At 36.0% G+C, this 19,756-nt stretch overlaps 1 protein-coding gene across 1 annotated transcript in view; it reads right to left on the bottom strand.

Moving 5' to 3' along the window:
- Positions 1-19,756, bottom strand: part of LOC150080552 (vacuole membrane protein 1-like) — a 246,568-nt gene that overhangs the window by 81,161 nt on the left and 145,651 nt on the right. Inside the window, exon 9 of the mRNA XM_090381983.1 lies at positions 14,569-14,645. Within this exon, the coding sequence (XP_090238109.1) occupies positions 14,569-14,645 (77 nt within the window). The remainder of the gene's footprint in view (positions 1-14,568; positions 14,646-19,756) is intronic.

Here is a 19,756-nt window from a genome sequence, read left to right as displayed (position 1 = left end):
TGCCATAAAACTCACCAACCAGAAAAATTCACTATTGAAAGGGTTAAAGTGCTTTATGTGAAAATTGGGAAGTCCAGCATATGCACAAGAATATCAATATGGGATAAACATGCTGGGCTATCTGATAGTAATTTATCTACACGTAAACTCAAGGAGTACAATATTGTTCAAAACATTAATTGCAGGTGTGGAGAAAAGAATAGTCAAGCTGTTCCAATGTCCAAGGTAGTACACAGATGCTTAAGAACAGTGATTGAAAAGTCAATAAGGCAGAGTTCTCAAGGGCTGAATGTATCAATCAAGTGTTTTTAGGATTTTAAAGGACAAAGTAAATCCCCTATGATGTTGTAAAGCATATATCATCTTTTAAGGGCACAAAATGTGATATTGTTGTACACATTGGAATTAATGACATTAAGAGTGGGTCTGTGGACTTACTGATAAGTACAGAACTGTTGACAAAAAGATGAAAGTTAGGATTAATTTTGAAAATATCTGCAATTCTGCCCAGACACAACAGGAGGGAATATATAATGAGAGTTTTATCAATCAGTTCAACCCTGGAGAGATGTGCAAGGCAAATGAGGATTTTCCCAGCATGTTCTATGATTGTTAACTGGAGATACTGTTTCTACAGGGACCAGATACACTTAAGTAGAAAGAGTGCAAGAATATTTGCTGGTGCTATTGAAGCAGTTTTAAGTGTGGGTCAGAAAACTGCTAGATTGAAGGGAGGGGATACACAGCCTAGTAGATTAACAGTAACTCCAGACAGAGGTGAAAGTGATTCTTGCACTGCTTCTATTGGAATGAGCAGCAGCCTGGAAAGCAAGGTACTAGGTATCTCAAGGACTGCTGGGAGTCATTATGGGGAACAAGTAAATACATGGGTTTTGTTAGGGTAACTAAAAGTAAGACCAGGTATGTGTATACTTACACATACACCAATGCTAGGAGCATAGTAAGTAAATTTGGCAAATTTGAAATGCTGAACAAGTCATCCAATGCATACATTATTGAAATATCAGAGATGCAGTTTCACTCAGATATAAGGGATGTGGAAGTTGAATATGGGGAGTACAATGTGTACACAAATGAGAGACAGGACAGGAGGGAGGGAAAAAATTATGCTCTTAGTTAAGAAGCACAAAATCTAAGGCAGTGCATCCAGTGCAATATTGAGTCAGTTTGGTGTGACAAACGCCAGGAAAGCAAAAATGAGAGTAGGAGTGTGTTATAGGTCTAATGTCTCTGATGAGTACAACAAACAGCTATACAGAGAAAGTGGGCCAATAAATCAGGATGTCTTATAAAAGGGTATTTTACTTTCCAGATGTTGATTGGAACATGGGTTGGTCATTCACACACTAGCACGACTTTTGCAGATTTCTTGGATGATGTTTTCTACAGTAGCGTGTTCTACAACGGAAAAAAATTGAAACACATGTGTATATGTTGGCTATACACACATGCTTCGAAATTGGTTAAATGTGCTAACTAGACTGGTAGCATAGCAGCAACCTTTGACAAGTCTAAGTAAAGGAGTCAGAAGTGGTAAAAAACCATATCACTTTTCAGAGCTACAAAATTGAAAAATAAAAGCAATCACTAGTCAGTGACGTAGACACTTTCAAATCCAGTTCATGATCCAAACTATTTGAAAGGCCATAAACTGATAAACTCAACAAAAAACAATTTTTGAATTAAAAACTTCTGATGAAAGCAATCCCTGAACAGGCCAAGCAAGCTGATAATTCTGGGCATGTTAGCTTCATTCGTGCAGAAAGTCTATTAGTGTTCCTTTCTTCTGGCTTGAATAAAGCAATTTCCTTGTTTCTTTTAAATGATATGCCAATGTTTGAAAATCCAAACACAGCTCTTCAATCCAATATATGGTGAAGGATGTTATGTACAGATTTATTATACTAATAGTTTTTAAATTCTGTACGTTTATTTGAAAGTAGATTATCACAGCAGACTAAACAAGAATGACTGTAACTTAGTCAGAGGCACTGCTTTTGCTAAGGTCATTGAGACTCTAAAACAAGAGAGATTGTTCTTTTGATCAGTGAAGAAATACCTTATTAATGCATGTGACTACATGGCACACAAGTTCCTACCAAAAAATTATGTTCTTATAAATGCATAAATTTCATCAAATGACAGTACAAGTGACCCCCCGCTTAACGCTGATAATTCGTTCCAGAAAAACAGAGTGCTAAGTGAATCAGCGCTAAGCGAGCATTGCATTCCCATAAGGTAACATATGTATTTGTGAGTTGCTGTCGGTGACAGGATATTTCCTAATCAATAATAAACGGTAGTGAAAATATTTAATATTCAAATATTTGTACATATAAAATATTCTGCATTACATACTTATATAATTATGTGGTAACTACTTACGTATCAAAATTAAACTTAAAATTCCAATTAAAATCATGAATTTAACTGATCTAAATTGGTTTAATTTAATTGACGAATTTAATCATGAAAAATGTGTCGATTTTGGGTTGAACTTTGGTCCTCTTCCAAATAAACTAAAAGGGGTATTAATTTTAAATCCCCAGCAGCATTACCACCCAACAATAAAGTCAACCGATCCTTCGCCACTTTGAAACCTGGCTTGTTTTTTTCTTCTTTCCATATGAAACTTCTTTTAGGCATTCGTTTCCACAAAAGTCCTGCTTCATCTACGTTAAAAACTTGTTGAGAAGTATAACACACAATACCCCTCTTCAATAATTTTAACAAGTTCTTTTTTGAAAGTTTCGGCTCCTTGATCTGCACTTGCGGCTTCTCCCTAGATTTTAAATCTATTCAACCAGCTCTTAATAGTTTTAAATGGTGCCACATTTGTTTTAGGTGAGTTTTCTTCAGATCATTATATTGGCTAATCTCTCTCTCTCTTTTTTTATTTTTATAACATTTAACTTAACTGAATTCTGCATTGGATATTATCTTCAATAAAATTAGTTAGTCTTTCCATTTCAATCCTAATAGCCGGCCTAGCCCTAGTTGCTTGCAGTGGAACAGCTATCTTTCCCGTTGCTAAAATTAATTCTTTATTATTTTTTTTATAATTGTTCTTACAGTTAAACTTGGAAGTCCTAAATTATGGCACACATCCGCTTGTCTTTGACCGGAATCGATTCGCTTCAAAACGTCTAATTTAATTTTCAAATTCAGTCTTTTTCTTACATTTATAGTCTTCGTACTGCGCCCAGACGCTGTTGCTTTTTCATTCTTATCGGCCATTATTAACTCTTCGAAAATGTAACTGCGTTGGTTGCATTAATTATGATACAATGTTCAAGTAAACTGTCCATTACGCATGATGTCTAATACTGTACTGAGTGATGACTAGACTTCGGATAAATGCATATAACGCAAATATTACAAGCAATATTACAAGTCATTTTTTAAAATGTTGATCTCAGAACTACGTAACAAGTCACTGTACTGCAATTAAATTAGCATGCAAGAAAATTTCACTGAGCGTAGGAAAATTTCTCAAGTCGGCGTGGGAAACGTTTTAATGCTATTTTGCTATTCATTTTCAAGCTATTGACACCATCAAATGAAACGATTTCGTTACATATGCCAAAAATGCAATCTGTAAAAGAGCGTTATAGTGATCTGTGACAGTGTTGTAGTCAGATACGGGTTATAATATATGAACAGCGTTATAGTGAATCAGTGTAAAGCGAACCGCATTATTACGGGGGCCTGCTGTACATCATTTTTAATTTTGAAATTTTTTTCATACGAGTTTCATAAAAAAAAATTTAAAAAAAAAAAAAAAAATGTTTTGCGGCATCAGTTCTATCAGCTTCAGCGTGAGGCTCTAACAGATGCTATTATGCAAGAAGAAAGAATTGATGTATGGTGATCTTTAGTTGGGGAATTTGCTAAGAGGAATTGTTAAATTCCTCCTAACAATTCTGAGCGTAAGAGAATATTCAGTCAAGTTTCAAAAACAAAAGCTGAGTTCAGATGATCTCTTTCACAGCTAAGCCTAGATAAAGAGGCTGTTTAGAACAAACCCGACCAAATCTAGACATTTGCTCTCTTACAAATCAAACCTGATTTGTAAAAGGGCAAATGTCTAGATCAGTATCTTTCTCAAAGAACTCAAAATCAGTTGAGGTTTAACAGAAATCCATAGACAAAAAAAAAAAAAAAAATATATATATATATATATATATATATACACACTGGTGTTCAAAGAAAGTGCATCACCTAGGAATTTCACATTTCTAACCCTTCTTTGTGATGGTATGTTACATTAATGACTAGCATCACAAATAGAAATATAAAAAAAGATATTTATTAATAGTTAAGGCAAAGCTAAGTAATATTTGACAGGTGCTCTCAAAATATTACAAAATGAGCATTTGCAACCTTTATACAACAGTTTTGGTAAACACAACAATTATGGCTGAAATGTTATCAGAAACCATCAATTTGCTTCAGTTTACCATTTTAAATCGAAAATAAAATGAAAAGGTTACCAGGTGCAAACTAATATTTAGTTGAACCGCCTCTGGCCCAGATGACAACAGCACACCATCGAGACAAGATTAATTTTTGAAGATAATCAACTAATAATTTGTGGTTCCAAACACGAATTATGGCTTCCTGAAGTTCACGAAGGGTCTTTGGTTTCTTTCTGGCAACAGCGGATTCCACACGATGCCAACAGTTCTCTATAGGATTCAGGTCTGGGCTGTTTCCTGGCGAGCTAAGAGCTGTAATGGACTGTTCTTCCAACAATTTTTTCACCTGTAACAAATGTAAACACATTACTGTTGAATCTCTAATGCAGAAATGAAGCTAAACTAACTACAGAAGTGCCTACTTACATTTTTCGCCCGATGACAAGGAGCAGAGTCATCCTGAAAGATGCAGTTACTTCATTAATTAAAATTTATTTAGCATGAGAAAGTAAATTTCAACACTAAATTTATTTAATAAAGCTCGATTTTACTTGGCAGGTTGAAATGGTCTCTAATGGTTGGCAGCAATTTGCTCTCCAATATAGCAAGGTATCCTTTGGCATTTACGGAACTTTAATAAACTGCAGGTGACCTACTCCGCGATACGAAATGCACCCTCATATCATTTCGCTGGTAGGGAATTTCACTGTAGAAACCATACAGTCTGGATGGTATTCTTCACCATGCCTACAGCGATTCATTTGTCTCCCATCAAAGCCACGCTGATTTAATTTCTTCTCATCTGAGAAAATAACTGCCTTCCACTGCTCAGAGTTCCATTTGACATGCTCCTTACACCAAATTAACCGGGCCCTTTTCATTTTTTTGCGTGAGGACGGGCTTCTTCTTAGGATGACAGTCTAGAAGTCCATTTTTGAAGAGGCATCTTCTGACTGTTATGCACTTGCTACCACTCCTGTATGTTCTTTCCATTCTCTTTTCAGCTCAGATGAAGATGCTTTACGGTTTTTAAGGCATAAGAGCTTCAAAATGCAGTCCTGTTTTGGCATAGGACGCTTGCGTCCCGTTCCTTTTTATTTTTCTATCAGCAGAACCAGCATTCTTGAGTTTGGAAAGAAATCTACACACTGTCGACTGATTACAAGACACTCTAAGCATTTTAGAAGGAAAGAACATCCTTACTCACGTAAAGCAACAATAGCACTCTTCCTATGTATAAGTATAGTGCGAAAGCATCAATAATACATAGCCAAATCTTTGTTGTTTAATACTTGTAATTCGTGCAAAAACACTTCCTAGTTCATTTCACAAATATACGTGGTCTCAGTTCTAATCTCAACAATGTCCATTTCCACTTGCAGTCTGCCAAACCACATGTACTTTTCCTGACAGAATATTAGCAAAGCGGCATCGTTTTAAGTTATATCTCATATTGTGAATACCTTCACAAGCTGCCATGATACTGCACTACTTCGAATAAGTAATGCTTCACCTGAGGAGAAGACTAATGCTACTTATTCTCAGACGGATACCACCACCCAGACAGCACCATTTCAGGGCTATTTGGGCCTTCTTCGGTGGGTGGATAGGTACCAGAGTGATGCAATGATGGCAAAACAGTTATGAAGTATAATTCCACAATATGAGAGATGCCTGATGGTGTATGATGTATTTAGACTATAAAGCATTTAGGCCGTAAGCCTCAAGCTATGGAAAAATCTAGACTATGTATAAGTATAGTGCGAAAGCATCAATAATACATAGCCAAATCTGAATGAACAGAATATTAGCAAAGCGGCACCCGAGTGATGCAATGATGGCAAAACAGTTATGTTTTTCCATCATTGCATCACTCAAGTACCTACCCACCCACCCACCGAAGAAGGGCCAAATAGCCCTGAAACGGTGCTGTCTGGGTGGTGGTATCCATCTGAGAATAAGTAGCATTAGTCTTCTCCTCAGGTGAAGCGTTACTTATTTGAAGTAGTGCTATATCATGGCAACTCGTTGTGAAGGTATTCACAATATAACTTAAAACGATGCCGCTCTGCTAATATTCTGTTCATTTAGATTTCGCTATGTATTATTGATGCTTTCGCACTACACTTATACATAGTCTAGACTTTTCCATAGCTTGAGGCTTACGCCCTAAACGCTTTATAGCACTCTTCTTTTGTGGCATCAACTGCACATAACTTGCCATCCTGACACAAGCAAGGAATGAATGTAACTCTTGCAGAGCGTGCTTATATTGCTGAAAGAAACAGCCAATGCAATATTACCCATCACCTACGCGTGTCAATCTTACCTGATGCAATCTGTAAGAAATATTGCCACATACTTACATTATTCGGACGAAAATTACAATTTTAAAAGCGTGATGCACTTTCTTTGAACACCAGTGTGTATATATATATATATAAATAAATAAAGTACTATAGGTTCTAATACCTCTCATGTTTGGGGTTTTCATTAAAAAAAAAAGGGACAACAATTCCCTTTTTAAGCATTATTGCTAACATGAAATTTTACTTACATTTTGTGGAAATAAATCTACTTTTTTGTGCATCTAAATAAGCTCTATTTATGGAAGAGTTTACCCATAGAAGCTTAGATTTAATTAATCCTGACATTTTTACTCTCCCTTCAAAATCAACTGTTATAAAATATCACACTGATTAATGATTCACACAAGGACCGTAGCAGCTTATGTAACTATTAATTGGCAAGAGCAGCTGTACTAAATTTACTGTAAGTGATAATGGCAGAAGACAGAAATGTCACCCCCCCTGCCAATTAATAGTTACAAGTATTAAGTAAAGTAATACTGATTACAAGTATTAAACAGCAAATATACCAAGAAAGACGGTCTCCGTAGCCGAGTGGGCAGGAGCGGGAGTGCAGTAGCACACGCTCTTTGAGTAGACCGGGGTTCAAGTCCCTGACTGCTGAATACGGTAGATCTGTTAACCAGCACTGGACCAGCATGGCAGATTATGGTCCATTTCCCTCAACATGAATTGTTGAGGAGGCTTCCATCCTGCAGTGGGTTGATAATGGCTGCATTTTACTTTTTTACTTTATACCAAGAAATTGATACTTTATCAGATATATACAATTTTACATCATATAAATCATAAACAACATAGTATTTGTTTTAACATACAGTTTACATATGCTGAACTGACTATTATGGTGTAAAAAATGAAACTCTAGCCTTCATTATTACTGGTAGGATTCTGAGAAAGATTGCCCACATCACACGTGTGTGAACTCCTTAGATGCCTCCTGTTAGAAGACCTCTTTTTAATAATGGTTGATTTTTTTTTTTTTTTTTTTAAATTCTTGAATGCAAAAGTATTTTTTCTCTGAAGCACCTTCATTATCATTCTGCGCCATATGTGTGTGTTCTAAATATAGCTCTCTGCTATATTTAGAACACACACATACGGCGACTTAACAGGAGATGCATGACACTTGCAATAGGAAACCACACATGCTGTATTACCAGTGATCACAGCACATTTTGGAATGAATGAAATAGATTACATATATGCTTGCAGTGTGAGTTAAAGATATGAACCCCCTGCAATTCCTGAAGAAGTGGGTAGAAATTTTAAAGGTGACATATACTGTACAGTAGAACATTTGTTATATCCCCATTCAGTTTCATATAATGATATTTGGCTGTTTTTGGTTTTTAGGTTTTTCTAATTAGACAAACTATTTACAGTTACAAGCTCCATTCAGACTACAAATTTCTTTGTACACATCTAAATTATTCATACTAAAGTGTATATGAAACCCTATACAGGGAAGAGTAGCACATTTGAAATACATCATATTTTAAAAAAATCTGATATTAAATTAATGAGGATTACTGTATACGTAATAATATTATATATTTTTTGGCTATTCATTTGGCTTAAATTTAAAATTCAATCTATGCTACATACACAATTATTGATGCATAATGGTTGTTGATGAAACAGAGAACCCACATATTTTGTCTTTCCTTCAATCTTGATGGCTGAACCTTGAAAAAGTCACACATACAGTAGTTATATATACATATATATCACTACTGTATGTGTGACTTTTATATATATATATAAATATATATATATATACATATATATCACTACTGTATGTGTGACTTTTATATATATATATATTTCATAGTTCAGTTATTATTTTGTAATTTGTAACTTCATTTGGATATATCACTATATTTTCTTGCAGATATTTTTCTTCCAACTTCCATATATTCAAAAATTATATGAGATGTGGCTGTTAAATAACAAGATTGTGTATGCAGCCACTACATACCAAGTGCTACCTATGAAACAAGCACAGCAGTTGACCTTGAACCTCAGCCTAGTTTCTGCCAAGTTACATTCCAACAGTGACTTGCTTTGCAGTTAGACAGGTTTTCATTATTTGGTGTTTTAAAAATTTGCCAGAAAAATGATAGACCGATGAAATGTGGGCCAGGTATGGACATTAATTAGAAGTGATCACTGATTAAGCATTAGAATGATTGCATCAGAACTCAATATGGACAAAGAAACAGCTAGACAAATTTTAAATGAAAATTTAGAGAAAGCGTATTCATGAGAAAAGTGTATGCCAAAATGGTATCAAAAAGTTTGAATGAAGATCAAACAATAAAAGAGGCCTCTAAGTTTGAGAAGATGTTTTGAAGAAAAAATTGAAGATCCAGACATTCTAAGTACTTTAATCACTTGCAATGAAAGTAACTTTTTTCTCTTCCCTAAACTGAAAAGTGTACTTAAGGGAACCCACTTTCAATCCACTGGTAATGATAACTTTCAGTTTCTTGATTTCCTTATTTTGTTTCTTTACAAAATTCAGACCCTTTTCTGTCCACTGCAGTGAGATAGCTCTCCTCCCCATTATGTGTGAAGCTGCATATGAAAGATTTTATTAAGGTGAAATCTTTCTTTTCAGAAAAACCCATGTTTCTCATGATTAAACTGATAAGCTGCAAAGTTCCAGAGAATCAATTCCCAGAGAAAACTTTTATTCCTTTGTAGCAACTGTCCTATCAATCATCTATCAAATGTTCTATCATTTGCTACAAGGACAGCATATTTGTAATCTGTAAAGTGGAAGGTGTTCCTCTTGATGAGTCCAAAACTATTTAACTCCCAAGCAAATTTATATTCATACACTAATACAATCAGATATACTTTTAATCAGTTTCACTACTGAAACAGAATTTTTACAATGTTATCCTTCAATTTCTTCATATTATCACTTCCATTCTGTTGTCAAAATAATATTAAAAAAACTCCCCTTTTCAATCTACTTTCCATTTAAAAAGTGACTCCAAGTTTTGAGTAAATTAAACTAAATTTAGAAGATTACAGGAAGTTTACATAAAGATATTAATTTATTCTATGTTTCTAACTAATGAAATTAACTTAAATATTAGTTGTGATAACAGATATGGCATACAAGTTTGTCCAAATTATACCAGTGTGTAAGACAATATAATAGATCAGGACTAGCAATAAGATGTTATGATAATAATTTTGCATTTCAATCAGTATCCATCTCTGTTTTTAAAACCCTATGGTCAGATTAACTGTTATTAGCACTTCAGTTTGACAATTTATCCGAACCATAGCTTCACATATCCTACCAGCTGTACATAGTGTTTTTATTATTATTATTTTTTGATTAAAACAGAACATGCACTACAAAGCATCCAATTACAGTGCATATGCAACAGAATTATTAAACAATAACAAAAACAGTAATTAATATAATAACACAGGAATGTGTTATTATATTTTTTCCTTTGTAGCAACTGTTCTATCAATCATCTATCAAATGTTCTATCATTTGCTACAAGGACAGCATATTTGTAATATGTAAAGTGGAAGGTGTTCCTCTTGATGAGTCCAATAACACTGGCCTGCATTTTAAGAAAACGTTCTGATGTTTTACTGCTGGTAAGTAACAGGAAATTTTGAAAGTTGCTTGAAATTTGTTTTTATCAGTTAGAATTTTTTATATAAAAAAATATATTGGTGGAGGTGCTTCTGGTTTATTTTGTATTTTTATATATAGATTATTTTTATATAAAAATATGCAAAACAGAATTATTAAAGGCTACAACTTTCTGTCAAGCATAGAAGGGACAAACTGAACTCCTTAAGACTTGGTTAAACTCGTGACCCTTTGACATCCTCAGGAAACTATTTTCAGTGGCTGTTCATTTTAGCATCCAGCAGTAGTTGCCCATCATACTGATATTTCATCCATTCCCCCCTTGCACTTGTTATATCAGTAAAAACAACATCCACTAGCTAACCTTTCTGAATACAGTCAGAGAAATTGCCAATATAGAGTAAGGCTAGTAGAGACTGATTTACCTTTGAGGAAACCATGTTGAGCTGATGTTCATATTGTACAGGTTGGGAAACCCCTACTCTTGAGATCTTAGGTGATCTGCTAACCTAGCCCTGAATGAAGTCTTTAGAAGTTCCCATGGTCATAGACTGAACTTAAAGCCAAACTTTTCCAAACAAGTAGTAATTGCAGAATACCATACCATGAATACCATAACAAGTAGTAATTGCAGAATACCAAGGGAGGAGGTGTTATGCTGTTAATTAAGAAAAACATAAAATCAAAAGAAGTGCACCCAGTTGATATAGATGAACAGCGCACTACTGAGTCAGTTTGGTGTGACATAAGCACTGCGAAAGCAAGAGTAGGAGTGTGTTATAGGCCTAATGACTCGAATGAGTACAATGAACAATTGTACAGAGAAATAGAGTGGGCTAGTAAATTGGAATGTCTTATAATGGGGGATTTTAACTTCCCAGATATTGACTGGAAAACTTGTGGTTTGGTCACTCACACACCAGTCAGACTTTTGTGGATTTATTGGATGATTGTTTTCTGCAGCAGCATGTTCGAGAGGCAACCAGAGAAAGTAATACTCTTGATCTGGTTATCAGCAGTGATCATTCGTGTATTAAGAATTTGCAGATAAAGGAACCACTAGGTGGCAGTGATCACAGTGTACTGATGTGAGATTTACTTAAAGATTTAATTACCATCAGGGGTAAAGGAAAGGGTTTTTGCTTCCGTAAAGGTGAGTACAGTGGTCTCCGACAGTTTTTTAATTCTGTACAGTGGGATAAACTGACGATGTTATCAACAGTAAATTCTAAGTGGGAAGCATTCAAGGAATTAATCATGGAAGCTACTAAAAGTTTCATACCTATTAAGAAATATTGTTCAAGGTTTAGGCCTAAATGGTTATCTAATGAACTAATGAGACTCGTGACAGAGAAGAAAAATGCATGGGATGCATATAAATTATCAAGCGACTCAGAAGCCTATGGCAGATATAAGCTAGTCTGTAAAGGAGGTTAGGCACGCGAAGGCAGATTACGAGAAATCCTTGGCAAAAGATGCTAAGTAAAACAGCAAGGATTTCTTTACTTATATAAACTCTAAAAGGAAGGGGATGAAACTTGATATTGATGGTTCGACTGTTGATGATCCTGCTCAGATAGCAATCAAACAATGAGTATTTTGCTTCTACATTCACACATGAGGAGTTAAGGTTTGAAAATGCCACAAGGTTATCAAATTGTAACAGGGTGCTTAATGATTTTGTAATAACTGAGAACAAAGTGGAGGAGAAATTGTTGAAGTTAAACATAAGAAAGGCACCTGGAGTGGATGGGATCTATCCAGTAATATTAAAGGAGGCGGCAGAGGAAGTAAGCAAACCCTTAGCCATAATTATGGGAGCACCCTTGGACTCATGGGAGGTTCCCACGGACTGGAGATGTGCAAATGTATCCCCAATTCACAAAGGGGGATCGAAGGGTGACACGAGTAATTACAGACCAGTTAGTTTAACTTCTGTTCCGGGTAAAATAATGGAGTCACTGGTTAAAGATGCATTGCAGGATCATCTAGACAAGACTGCAGCAATAATTCAGACACAGCATGGGTTTGTTAAGGGAAAGTCTTGTCTGACAAATTTGATAGGATATTATGATGTGGTTACAAAGAAACTGGATGCAAAAAATAATTTTGATATCATATATTTGGATTTCAGGAAAGCTTTTGACACTGTTGCGCATGGAAGACTATTGTACAAATTGGAGCAGAATGGTATTAAGGGTAAGTTGCTACAATGGATAAAAGGATGGTTAAGTAGGAGAAGACAGAGGGTGGTAATCAATGGGTGCTGCTCTTCTGGGACTAATGTTATTAGTGGAGTCCCACAGGGTTCGGTGTTAGGTCCACTGTTGTTTTGTATATTTTTATGAATGATATTGATGAAGGTATATCAGGCTTAATGTCGAAGTTCGCAGATGATACAAATGTTGGCAGGGTTGTTAATGACAGTAATGGCAGTGTGCTACTGCAACAGGATCTAGATAATTTGGGCAGATGGGCTAACAAGTGGCAACTGAAGTTTAACCTTGACAAATGCAAAGTACTGCATATGGGTAGAAGTAACCCCAAAGAAACGTTACCAACTGTGTGGTACTACACTTAAGGTGGTAGAAAATGAAAAAGACCTGGGAGTAATTGTGCAGTCAGATATGAAGTTTTCTAAGCAATGCAGACAGGCTGCCAGGGCAGGTCATGGGGTTTTGTCAATGATATATAGGAATTTTGCTAGCAGGGAAAAGGAGGTGATTATCCCTCTGTATAAGGCAATGGTCAGGCCACGCCTTGAGTACTGTGTACAGATCTGGAGGCCTCATTTTAGGAAGAATGTAGATTTACTTGAGCGTGTACAGAGAAGGGCAACAAGATTGGTGAGGGGAATGAAGGGATCCTCTTACCAAGAGAGGCTTTCCAATCCCAGGATCAGCAATATGAGACATTGGCAATGCAATGTTTCCTAGAATTATATGCAGATTTGGAACCTCCTTCACAGGGGATAAATTTTTATCCTGTCTTTTATCTTATCTTATTAATGGACAGTATTCTGATGTTTTTCTCAGCAATTATATAAAGCTACGAAAATTAAAAAGATTTTTATCACTACATTCCAGCATATAAAGTGTGGTGAAGCACGTCAATAAGAACTTAAAAGAAATCCTTGTAAAGGTAGTTGGAGAAGAAATTAAACAGTGAGATTCAGTCCTCAAGCAAGTCCTCTTTGCTTACAACTGCATTGTCCACTCCACTGTTAAGAACATAGATGGGTTTGTTAGGGGAATAATTGTGCAGTCAGATATGAAGTTTTCTGAGAAATGCAGACAGGCTGCCAGGGCAGGTCATGGAGTTTTGTCAATGATATATAAGAATTTTGCTAGGAGGGAAAAGGATGTGATTGTCCCTCTGTATAAGGCAATGGTCAGGCCATGCCTTGAGTACTGCGTACAGGTCTGGAGGCCTCATTTTAGGAAGGATGTAGATTTGCTTGAGCATGTACAGAGAAGGGCAACAAGATTAGTGAGGGGAATGAATTGATCCTCTTGCCAAGAGAGGCTTAAGTTCTGCAAATTGCAGTGGCTGGAGACTAGGCACCTGTGCAGTTATCTGATTGAGGTGTATAAGGCCTTGAATGGATTGAGCACGCTGAATTCTGATGGGATCCTTCCACTTGTTCAGATTACGAACCTAAGGGGGCATAAATTCAAATTAAGAAAAGACAGATGTAGATTAGATGTGCGGAAATTTGCCTTTAGCCAGTGGGTGGTTAATTGCTGGAACAAACTTCCATCTGTCATTGTGGAAGTTGATAGGTTGTATAAATTTAAGGTGGAACTGGACAGGCATTTGCAGAGAATGGTGTGATTTTTTTTTTTTTTTTTTTTTTTGGCTGATGCTGCATAAGCTCATACACTTGCTTTCTTGCATCAAATGCCACTGCTACTATTTCAATAGTACTTCATAAACTTTTTTTTTTTTTTTTTTAATTTTCTTCACAATTCTCCTTATCAAAAGAATATCTGATTCAATGTTGATAACTGAAACATTCCTTAACTTCCCTAATACTGATAGATTTGCTAGACCAGTTTTGTGAACTAAAGTTTAGTCAACTAACTTTTTCACATCACTAAAACGGTTAATAAGCATCCCAGTCACTTACTTCAGGATCACCATGGTGTTCCAACATCTGCAATTCTTCCCTTAGTTGATCTTCAGGTTCCTGACCTGATAATCTAGCTAAAAAAAAGATAAAGCATCAAATTTAACAACAAACAATAAAAGAAGTTATATTATAAATACAACTGGTGGATGATATAAAAATTAAAGCATCAAAATCCATCACTATGTAGCAAAAAAATTTCCACATCTGCATAGTCATTATAAGAATAAGTATGCTTTCAATCTCACAGAGGCAATTCATTTTTTTGCTTATCCACATAGCAAACAACCAAGACTGTAAAGGTGGTGTAGCCCCCCACAGCCTGGTTCTTCCCTCACATTGTCCATATTTTGATATCTCTACAGAAGGCAAATGAAAAGGTAGCAAGGTTTCTACAACTAGTTTCATTTATAATTCAAGGAACTATACATGAAATTCTGTTAACCAACCAGTGATCATGCTATATTTGACAGGTGTAATGCAATAAAGACTACTGCACAAAAATATCTGATTCAATGTTGATAACTGAAACATTCCTTAACTTCCCTAATACTGATAGATTTGCTAGACCAGTTTTGTGAACTAAATTTTGCAGTTTTCACTGTGCAACTGCATTAGAATATCTGTCAGATGCAGTGTGACCACTTTTTAAACTTTTACTGTTTACTTATTATGCCGTTGTGGGTGTTAATGTTACTATGGTTATGAAGGGCTGGGTTGTGTGATGAAAAGGCAAATAATAATTATCTGATTCGATTTCACACCAACTTACCACAATATATATGAATGATAACACCAACAACTTCAACTTCTCTTCTTGTGAAATGCAATTTAAACCAAACTGCCTTGGAACAAGAGGGCAACAACCATTTGCATGGAACAGTCAAACAAAACATTCCCTGAAAACAACTGTGCCTTTAAACATAGCTGCCAGCCAACTTTTGACTTTCAAAAAGCTCAAGATCACACTGTAAGCAAAAGGAAAAGAAAAGGTTTTTGAGCCAAAAAAAAAAAAAAAAAAAACCCACACATACACACAACTGGAGATTTTCAGGTCTGCTCTGTAAAATAAATTCAATTTCACTTGCTAAACACACATTTTATATTGAAATATAGCTATTGGGTTATTAACCAGTAGAGTATGCTTTAAAACATTAGCTTACATAACAATTTTTTGTCTATGGATTTTTGGTTAGATATACTTGTGGGATTCTCCACATATTTTTAAACTGAGTTTTTAACACGTTCACTGCTTCCTCATGCAAATATGCAGCTTTGGATTTTTCATCAACTCAGAGGGGAAAACCACCCTACCTTTAGAACTTTTTTTTTTTTTTTTTTTCAATTTTACAGAAGAAAAATCAGATATTTTTGTTGGTTGGTTGATATGTTGTTTAATGGCACAAGGGCTGCTAAGGCCATATTGTGCCTGATTCTATTCAGTAGTGCAATTATCAGTTAAAATCTGTAAAATAATCCCACCTGCTTTAAGAAATAAAAGAATTCAGCTAGATTTGCATTGTCTCCAATTAGATGGGGTAATATCAAAAGGTTCTTGCAGATGTGAAAGTGATTTGAAAATTTTGTATCGATAATTATTATAATGATTGCAATTTATTAGAATATGCCTCACCGTAAGTGTAGTCTGACAAAATGTATAAATAGGCAGATCTTCCCCCTTGAGTAGATAAATATGGGTTAGACACGTATGCCTAATATGCGTCTTAGCCAGGATCACCTCCTCTTGCCCATTTGATCACATGCTTGATGGCCACAACTTAGGTTCCTGTTTAAGTTGAAGCAGTTTATTGCCGCACTGAGGCTGCCAGATTTGCAAACATTGCTCTTCACACACGTTTTTTATGACTGATTTGTAGTCTGTATATGATACTTGGTAGTTAGGAGATCTTGCAATGATTGGATATTTAGTGGCTTGATCTGCGTATTCATTTCCTTTGATGCCTGCATGACCTGGTATCCAACAGAAACTGACCGATTGGTTTACAGCTTGTAAAGCAATAATCTGTGATCTGATTTGCTTCAAGACTGGGTGGATTGGTTTGGATGGATTTTTCAATGATTTTATTGCACTCAGACAATCAGAGTATATCATAATTCGCTTCCTGGATAGATTAATCACATAATCCAGAGCTATTTTAATCACTCACAGTTCAGCAGAATAGATGCTGCATTCCTTTGGAAGGGACACAGAAGCAGAAAAGATAGAAGAAACTGCCGCTGCACCCACTGTCATACTTGTTTTCGAGCCATCAGCATATATTTGAAGACACCGAGATTTTTCTGCTACATGTGCAGCATAGAGTTTCCTGATGGTAAGGTCTGCTGCTTGCTTTTTCCCCCATTGTTGGAACGAGAAGTCACAGACAGTGTATAATCAGACCATGGAGGGTCGTGATTGCTCATTTCTTGAAAGACATTACCCATGTCTAGATTCCAACATTGTGTTAACTATAGCAACCTTATCCCAATGGGCTTGTTTTCGTTAGGTTTGTTTTGATAAAATGTGGTCCATTGGGGCTCAAATAAGTATGGCGAGATAGGATGAAAAGGAAGACTCCATATTTTTGCTGCATAGTTGAGGATCAACATTTTCCTCCAAAGATGGAGTGGAGGTTCGTGTGCATCTATATATAGACTCTGTACAGGGGACATTCTGAATGCTCCTAAAGCAGTTCTTAGGGCACTGTGATGGATAGTGTCTAGCCGAGTTAGTGCACATTTCCTGGCAGAGTCATAGATTGGAGCTCCGTAATCCAAGCAAGATTGGATTAATACCCGATATAGTCGAAGCAGAGTATATCAGTCAGCACCCCACATCAATGAAGATAGTACTCGGAGGATATTTAATTTTTTCAAGCAAATGGTTCACAGATATGTGATGTGTTGTAAGAAGTTTAATTTATTGTCCAGGATTAGGCCAAGAAATCTGATACTATTGGAAAGAGGTATGGTGAAATTTTTAAGATGTAGTTCGGGCTCAGGGTGGATCTTACGTTTTTTACAGAAATGAATACAGTTAGATTTTTGTGCTAAGCGGTAGCCATTGCGAGACATCCACAGCTCAATTTTGTTAATTGAGATCTGAAGCTGTCTCTCAATAGAATTCATAGTTTTTCCTTGGCACGAAATCATGATGTCATCTGAATAGTGATATAATTCTACTGTGCTTGGAATATCATGGATGATATTGTTTATTCTTATTAAAAATAGCGTAGGACTCAAGATAGATCCTTGAGGGACCCCCTCCTCCTGTATATGAATTCTAGAAAGAGCATTTAGATGACTAACCTGAAAGGTTCTGCCCTGGAGAAAGCTCTGAATAAACAAAGGAAGCCTGCCTCGTAGACCAAAGGTGTAAAGATCCTGTAGAATACCGAAATGGCATGTTGTATCAAAGGCCTTTTCTAAATCAAAACTTACCATAACGAGGTGGTCATTTCTGACAAAAGCGTTTCTGATGTTTGATTCTGCTTTGGTCATCATATCTAATGCAGATCTATTTTGCCGAAAGCCACACTGATTTTTATGTAAGATGTTATGTGACTCAAGAAACCAGGTGAGGTGCTTGTGAACCATTTTCTCCAGTGTTTTCCCCAAACAAATAGTTAAGGAAATTGGACAATAATTTTCTGGATTAGAGAGGTCTTTTCCTGGTTTTGGGATGGCTAATACAAGTGAATGTTTCCAAGAGCGAGGATAAACATGTTCCTCAAAAATTTTGTTAAAAAATATTAAAAGAATTTGTAAAGCAGTATCATTCAAGTGTTTTAGCATAATATAAAATATACCATCAGGGCCAGCTGCACTATTGGGTGCTCTGTTAAGAGCATCCGTTAACTCAGATAGTAAAAGGCCGATTATATGGAAGAGATAGACCGGTGTTGAAATTTAACTTATACCTTTCTGCTACCACTTTAATTTGTTGGAATGAAGCATCATATGAATTTGCTGCTGAAATGTTTGCAAAGGCTTTAGCAAAAGCATTTGCTATGTCTTTGGAGGAAGACAGTTCCTGTCCATTATAGATCAATATTGGAGAGGATGACAATGGATACTTGCCATTCAGAATTTGGATTTTCCTCCAGATTAATCTAGTATCGGTGTTTTTGGTGATAGTGGAAGTGAACTGTATCCAGGAATCTTTTTTGGCTTTCCTTCTTATTTGTCGTGCTATAGCATTTAGTTTCTTGTAATTTATAAGGTTAATAATAGTGGGATGCTTGCGGAAAATATTCCAAGCTTTGTTCTTTTCTTTTTTTGTTCTATTACATTCATCATTACACCAGTAGTTTTTGCACCTGCGTGGATGAGTCAACGACTGAGGAATAGCTTTGTCAGCTGCTGCTAGTATCCATTTAGTAATATGGTCATTAGCTTCATCTATTGACTAGTTCAGAATGAAGTTTTTATCTAAAACTGTACTTAAGGAAAATTTTTCCCAGTTTGCCTTTGTAAATTTCCATCTTCTGCGAGTTTCCGGATAGGTGGGAGTAGTTTGGAATTTACAAGTAATTGGAAGATGATCACTATTGTGGGGATTATCCGATACCGCCCAATGCATATTTGGGTACAGAGCAGGGGAGCAGATAGATCTATGGCTGAAGTATTTCCTGAGGGAAAATGAACATGAGTATGTGCACCGGTGTTCAGCAGAGTTAGATTTTGTTTGTCCAGTAATGTTTCTATTAGCTGCCCTCTTTTATCCATATGGAGACTTCCCCATAGTGGGTGGTGTCCATTAAAGTCACCCATCAAACAGAAAGGAGGTGGTATCTGGGCAAGGAGCTCATCAAAGTCTCTGAGTATATACGTTTGGTTCGGTAGAAGATAAATAGAAACAAGAGATAAAGATATTCCAATTTCTATTCTTACAGCAACAACTTCTAAATTAATTTTTAAGGGGATTTGTCTAGACGGATTAGTAACGGATACCAAAACTGCTACACCTCCATGGGCTGCAGTTGATGCATTCCTGTCACACCTGTACAAAATATATTTCTTTATTGAGGGAGTCACTTGTGGAGTTAAAAATGTTTCCTGTAAACAAATGCCTGTTGGATTGAAATCTTGGATTATGTCATAAAGTTCATCTGTATTAGTACGTAGTCCTCGACAATTCCATTGTAAAATGCACTTCGTTATTTAGTTTTAGTGATAGGATGATCCG

The sequence above is a fragment of the Mastigoproctus giganteus genome, chromosome 9 (assembly GCF_048544385.1).
Source record: "Mastigoproctus giganteus isolate SK-2022 chromosome 9, ASM4854438v1, whole genome shotgun sequence".
In the NCBI taxonomy this organism is placed as follows: domain Eukaryota; kingdom Metazoa; phylum Arthropoda; class Arachnida; order Uropygi; family Thelyphonidae; genus Mastigoproctus; species Mastigoproctus giganteus.
The sequence above is the reverse complement of the archived record's forward strand: the minus strand, read 5'-3'. Positions and strand labels throughout refer to the sequence as shown.